The sequence below is a fragment of the Rattus rattus genome, chromosome 15 (genome assembly GCF_011064425.1).
Source record: "Rattus rattus isolate New Zealand chromosome 15, Rrattus_CSIRO_v1, whole genome shotgun sequence".
Classification (NCBI taxonomy): Eukaryota; Metazoa; Chordata; class Mammalia; order Rodentia; family Muridae; genus Rattus; species Rattus rattus.
Genome location: NC_046168.1, coordinates 19,260,603 through 19,267,781, shown reverse-complemented (window position 1 = coordinate 19,267,781; position 7,179 = coordinate 19,260,603). Strand labels below are relative to the sequence as shown.

General features: G+C 43.9%; 1 protein-coding gene across 1 annotated transcript in view; it reads left to right on the top strand.

Moving 5' to 3' along the window:
• Positions 1-325: 325 nt before the first annotated feature.
• The window catches only part of Elp2 (elongator acetyltransferase complex subunit 2), a 36,773-nt gene continuing 29,919 nt past the window's right edge, over positions 326-7,179 (top strand). Inside the window, exons 1-3 of the mRNA XM_032885350.1 lie at positions 326-545; positions 3,075-3,153; positions 6,231-6,301. Of these exons, the coding sequence (XP_032741241.1) occupies positions 408-545; positions 3,075-3,153; positions 6,231-6,301 (288 nt within the window). The 5' untranslated portion in view covers positions 326-407. The remainder of the gene's footprint in view (positions 546-3,074; positions 3,154-6,230; positions 6,302-7,179) is intronic.

Here is a 7,179-nt window from a genome sequence, read left to right as displayed (position 1 = left end):
GGCTCGCCGCGATGGAGGGGCGGGCGCGGGTCCTTTCCTCGCGCCCTTCCGCTCCACGCCAGGACCGCGGCCCAGTCCGGTTCTCTGTGGGCAGCCGGGCCGGATGGAACCGTCCGGGACCACGAGCTCCTTCGAGAGCGCCCTACATACAGTGGTCAGGCCTGGCTCACGCGCGGAGCAGCGGTCAGAGAGATGCGCGTGGCAAGCAAAAGATAAGGGAGAGAACCACGCCAGCGGACGGGGGCGTGGCCGGGAGGCGTGGTCTGCGGAGGGGCGTTTTAGCCCCGCCCCGGCCCCTTCGAAATACGGACCGGCTGGCGAATGCCGGAGTTTCCGCGGCTAGCTAGAGTAGTTCCGCTCTGGGGCGGAAGTGCGCGGGAGTGTCTGGGCCGTGAGCATCTGGCATCATGGTTTCTTCTGCGTTGGAGGTGTCTTCTGTGTTTTGCTGCCCGAACCCGGCTCGAGGAGCTTTGAGTTGGAATTCCGGGCCCGGAGGGCTCCTGGCCTTCGGCACATCCTGCTCCGTTGTTCTCTATGACCCTCAGGTACGAGGGATTAGGTGGACTTCAAACCTCTAGGATGCGCGCGTACGGGCCCAGCTTGCAGGCCAAGTGCGCGAATCTGCATACTCCAGGGGTCGAGGAGGAGAGCCCTTCTAGACACCTGGGCTCTGCTCTATCCTGCGCCTGGCAGGGTCAATCTAGGGTGACCGTGGCTTGTGATCCCCAAGCTGAAATCCCAATGGTGACACCCTTCTCAATACCTTTTAGAATTGAAATTTAGACGTGGGTTAAAGCATTTGAATTCTTTATTTACCCCTCTGTATAGTTAAGGAACTTATATTGAATTGCAAAGAAATGTTACGGATATTTTAGGTATGTGAATGCAGCTTTTAAGGAACTATGGGGTAAAGAAGAAGATGGGAATAAGGCAGGACTTAGCCCATTTTTTTGAATGTCAGCCAGATGATTATTACTTGGCCGTTTTCCTGTTCAACTTTTCAAGTAAGTAATGCACAGTATCAGGTTAGAACCGTTTTCCCCGGTTACTTTAGGATGGTGCAGTTAAGTGTTGCATGGGTCCTTGTGTCTGTTGAAACGCTGAAAACTATATAGAGTTGACTTTCTCACAGTGCTGCATTGTTAAAATTTGATTTGAAATCCTGTTTTCTTCAACTTTGCAGATGCAAAATTCTATATAAAAAATTATTTCCTCTTATCTATTAACATGCTGGTCTTATTATCAATTATATATTCATTCATTTTTGATTGGCAAGAAGAAGCACATCAAACCAAAGGTTAACTTTACATTGACCTTCAGCCAGTGGTTAACTAAGCGTGTAGAAGCCCATCTTTGGGCAGAAATCAGTGGATTCAGTGGATTTGTTCCCGAATAGCTTCCATCATTTTTTAAATGTTTTTAAGGTTTAGTGTTTCGCTTTGTAGCCCAGGCTGACTTGCCTTTGAATCCAGTGTTGGTTGAGGTTACCCTCAAACTCACCATCCTCTTGCCTTAGCCTCCCAGGTGCTGAGACTACAGACCTGAGCCACTATGTCCACCTCTGTTATATTTTGTAATGATAACCTGATAGTCATGTTAGAGGATTTTAAACGTATATTTTAACATATTATAGAACCCCCAAAATGCTTCGTTAAGTATTTTTCTGGTTGGGTATTTAATTAAAGGAGTAGGAACACTTGAAATGTGGGACTGGAGAGATGGCTCCTAATGGGTAAAGTGCTTGCTGAACAAGCAAGATCTAAATTCAGATTCCCCGGCACCCATGTAAAAGCCAGGCATGTCTGTATGTAACTCCAGAGCTCACTGGCTACCCATCTAACTGAAACACATCTCAGGTTCAGAAAATAAGGTGGAGAATTGATGAAGAAAGATGTCAGCCTATGGCACGTGCATGCACATACATGCACACAAATGTGCACACAGGTGTGCACACGAGCACACACGAAATGCTACAATACAGATTTGAAGACGATGTTTATTCAACATGTTGAGCCTCCCCACCCTCCAAGCTTTCTGTAGGGGTTGTGACGCCACAAAGATAATGAGTAATTACTTCTCAGCATAGAGGGAGAGACAACGAACTCCATCCAGCCCCAGAGGGCTCATTCGTTAAATATATTAGTATATGTGTATTTACCTGTTCTTTTATCCAGACCATGAGAAATTCTGGCACACAAGCTGGCATCAAGTCAGTACTGTTGATAACGAACATGGGAAGGGCTCCAAAGAAGTCAAGTGAGCACATCTTAGCTGTGGGTGAAGTAAGGCTGCCCAAGGGTGGCTGAGGATCTGCTGGGAATCTGTCGGTAGAACTCGCAGGGATCAGATTTAGAAGGACTATGATAGTTGTGGCCTCATGACCTTGTGTCACTGGTCACTCAGGCTAAAGAACCTACCACTTGACTAGCCACAACTTTGTATACATTGACTGCAGATTTTTCTTTCTTTAAGCAATTAACTCGGGCTGGAGAGATGGTTCAGCAGTTATGAGCACTGGCTCCTCTTTCAGAGGATCTGGGTTCAATTTCCAACACCCAGCAGCCTTACTTTACCCACAGCCAAGATTTGCTCACTTGACTTCTTTAATTCCAATTCTAGGGGATCCAACACCCTTATACAGACATGCATACAGGCAAAACACCAGTGCACATGAAATAAAAATAAATGAACTAAATCTTCAATGTAATGCATTTTGATAGTATTTTGCTAAGGACTGTGACCCACAAGGAAGGGACTATTTGCTTATCTTGGAGAGTCAAGACAGGCTTGCTGACAAGGTGGGTTGTATGAGCAGAGCGATGTAGATGAGGATCCAGGGAGCTGAGATCTTCATTTATTAATAGGATTCTGGGAGTGATGTGCGGAAGACCTGAAAGCTGTCTGGTGAATGGGTGGCAAGCTGTAGTTAGAGGTGTACAGCTTGAAACGCAGCTCTACTGATTTTGTTGATAGGATTCTGCTGTTTTTATTGCGTCAACAAATGATAACTGATTTTTGCTTCCCAATTCCTTTGTAGGCTACGTTCTACTAATTTTTTTTCCCTCTCTCTAAAGAAAAAGGTAGTTATTACCAATCTGAATGGTCACACCGCTCGAGTCAACTGCCTACACTGGATACGTACAGAGGATGGCTGTAAGTATTAAGCTAAGAGGGTTGATCTCAAATGCTTTTTGATAAAGTATGGTTGGTAGTTTTTCTTTCATTGTTTTTTCATAATTTCGCATTTCCTTCACTGATGTTATATGTTTGGGAAAAAAAATTTAAAAGTCTACCCAGTGAAATGGCTGAATAGTGTTCTTACTTGACCTCAGGTAAAGCATGGGTATACCCTGTGCCTTGGCTTTTGATTGAGAAACCTGTGAGCAGGGCATGGGTGCAGTCGACCCATGTCTGTTTCTGCCATAGATAAACTATTGCTTTATTTGATAAGACCTTGTTTCTCCGTTGCACTTGATGGCATTGTCTGAAAAGTAAGGAACTGTACTGGATCAAAGGACCCTAGGTGATCCTGAGATGTGTGAGGCCCATGTTGTTTTCATAATACTAAGAAGTGTATTCATTCACAGGCTGTCATGAGTATGCTGTGTGGTTTCCTATCAGCCACATGACGTGTGATACTTAACAAACTAAACAAAGAGGCAGATAGGAAATTCAGCTGTTTTTTTTTTTTTTTTTTTTTAAATTTATTATATATAAGTACACTGTAGCTGTCTTCAGACACACCAGAAGAGGGCATCAGATCTCATTACAGATGGTTGTGAGCCACCATGTGGTTGCTGGGATTTGAACTCAGGACCTCTGGAAGAACTGTCTGTGCTCTTTTTTTTTTTTTTTTTTCCTTTTCTATTTTTTGGAGCTGGGGACCGAACCCAGGGCCTTGCGCTTGCTAGGCAAGCGCTCTACCACTGAGCTAAATCCCCAGCCCTCAGTCTGTGCTCTTAACCGCTGAGCCATCTCTCCAGCCCCTTCAGCTGTTTTTTAATATAGCCAGACATTAAAGAGCCTTGTAGACATTCAACATTGTGCTTTTGTTCTTACTAATTTTTTATGGTTCTAGCATTAGAATTCTTTAGCTCCCATGAAAATTTGTGTTAACCTTTGTCTGAGTTAGGGCTTCTATTGCTGCAATGAAACACCATGGCCAAAAGCAAGTTGAAGAAGAAAGGGTTTATTCAACTTCCAAAGTACTATTCACTATTGAAGGAATTCAGGACAAGAACTCAAAACAGGGCAGGATCCTAGAGCAGGAGCTGATGTAGAGGTCACAGAAGGGTGCTGCTTACTGGCTTGCATCGCCAGTTTGCTTAGCCTGCTTTCTCATAGAACCCTGGTCCACCAGCCCAGGGATGACACCACCCATGAGCTGACACCCTCCCCCATTGATCACTAATTGAGAAAATGCCTTACAGCTGGATCTTACAGAGGCATTTCCTCAACTAAGGTTCCTTCCTCTCCAATGCCTAGTTTGTGCCAAATTGACACAAAACCAGCCAACACAACATATTTTGTACATCAGTAATTAAATTACTATTGTCAGTGGGGTTACGGTGCATGCCACGAACAGTGCATGTGGAAAAAGTCATCCACCTTTGAGGGTTTGGGGATTAAACTCAAGCGATAGGTTTAGTTTAGTGAAAGGATAGCAGGTGCCTTTACCTAATGAGCTATCTTGATTGTGTAATTATTATTATTATTGGTTTTTTTTTTGGTTCTTTTTTTCGGAGCTGGGGACCGAACCCAGGGCCTTGCGCTTCCTAGGCAAGCGCTCTACCACTGAGCTAAATCCCCAACCCCATTATTATTGTTTTTTAAAGACTCAGTTTTACTGTGTAGCCTTGGCTGGCCTAGAACTCACTATGTAGACCATACTGGCCTCAAATCCGTAGCCCTCCCCCTGCCTCTTTCCTGCATTCTGGGGCCAAAGGTGTGTGTTCCCAGACCCAGCATCATTGTAGTTTTTAGGGGAACTATTAAGCAGTATTTGACTTCTAATGCTGACACACATGGCCCACATTCAGAGCTTCTTAGGGTTGTAAGAGTGTGAAGTAGAACACAGGTTTAGAGTGCTTGACTGCCTTGGATTATCCCCCTCATTCTGACTCCAGGGCTTTCTGTTCTTCTTTTCTTTTTCTTTTTTTTTTTTTTTTTTTTTAAGATTTTTTATTTATTTATTTAATGTATATGAGTACACTGTCGCTGTCTTCAGATACACCAGAAGAAGGCATCAGATCCCATTACAGATGGTTGTGAGCCACCATATGGCTGCTAGGAACTGAACTCAGGACCTCTGGAAGAGTAGAGTGCTCTTAACTGCTGAGCCATCTCTCCATCTCCAGGATTTTCCACTACCCTATTGGTTGCTGTAAACTCTCAAGCCAGTGGGATTCCTGTTGTGTTTCTGTATCTACTGTACTGCTGTCCTGTACTCTGAGTTCAGTTCCTTTCCATTCTATGATCCAGGCACAAATGCAGAATTTGCTTTAATTGTGAGACTTTTCTATGAAAAGAAGCTTAATATACACTACCTATCTCAATTGCCAAATCAGAGTAAGTCTTACATCAAGTCAGTAAAAGCTACTATGTAATACAGAGGACAGCTCTTACCATATGTGCAGAATCACAGCTATAACTATATTAATTGCCACCACTTGACATCAAAGACTGCTCAGATGACCTCATAGGATGTTGCTGTGACATATTTATTTTACCTTCCATTTTAAAATGATGTTACATAAAATGAATTATATATGTTACACTGTGATCCTCTAATAAAGTTCTCTCACCAGATAGTTTAGATTTTCTAAAAACTTGATTATTTAAGAAAAGGTGGTAGCTCATACCTTTAGTCCTAGCACTCAGGAGGCAGAGCCAGGGGGATCTTGGTGAGTTCAGGGCCAGCTTGGCCTATGGAGGGAGCAGACAGCCAGAGGCTACACCTGGAAACCCTGTCTGGAGGAACCAAAAAAAAAAAACCCAAAACAAAACAAAAAAAAACCCCCAAAAACAAAAACCAAAACCAAGAAGAAAGGAAATAGCTAAGTAAAGAAAAGGTGTGAATGAGGGGTTGGGGATTTAGCTCAGTGGTAGAGCGCTTGCCTAGCAAACGCAAGGCCCTGGGTTCGGTCCCCAGCTCCAAAAAAAAAAAAAAAAAAAAAAAAAAAAAAAAAAAGGTGTGAATGCAAATATTTACTGAGATACAACTTTTCCAGCCCCGTCCACAGAGCTGGTGTCTGGAGCATCTGACAATCGGGTGATTCACTGGGAACTACAGAACAATCAGGTCAGTGGCTGTGTCCTAAGAAACAATGTTTACTTCTCACGACTGAGCTCTCTTTTCTGGTGTGTTGTTTTCTTTATATGAAGTGCCCTCATTTCTTTCTTATTTATGAGCTTCCTTTATTTGCTTAACTGTAACCCATATACTTAATTTTTTTTTTTTAAATCTTATAAAATCCCAGCACTAAGTCCCATGTGTGACCAAGAAGCTATTTGCAACTGATACCTGCTGGGAAAGAGAAAATCGATTTCTACAATGGGATTTCACTGGATTTTTCGTATATACCCTAGGCCAGGCCGTGTCCAGGACTAGCTGGTCAACACAAAACAGACGTATGCACAGACACCCACAAACAGCATACACAGACACACCCTCCGGGGCAGTGTCACTGTGTGTCCTAATACAACCTTATGAGGCTGGGACCACAGCTGTGTGTAGTCGCCCAGCTGAGATTAGTTATCCTGTGCACTCGGGTCCTGTACCCTTCCTCCAGCTTCCTCGTCCATGTACATGAGTTCCTGTGGATTCTCGCCTTCAGACTGGTCTCGTGCGAGCTGTTCTGTCTTTAATAATGACAGACATTCTGGTGTGTTACATGGGCAGCTGCTGCCAGGTGAATACAGATCTGTAGTTGTAAGTGGTGTTCCTTCCGCACACTGTAGGATGACACACTCGTGGGCCTCTTGATGAACAGATGGACTGTTCCTAGTTTTAGGCGAAGGTTAATAAAAGTGAAGCAAGTCATTGTGCTGGTTTTGAACATTACCCTGCAGAGAACTTACAACAGAGTCTTCCTGTTGTGAGTCAAGGACATGTCCTGAGGGCAGAGAGTACTTGAAACTTGAAATCCAAAGTGGTCTAAGCTCAGGCGTGGGAACTAC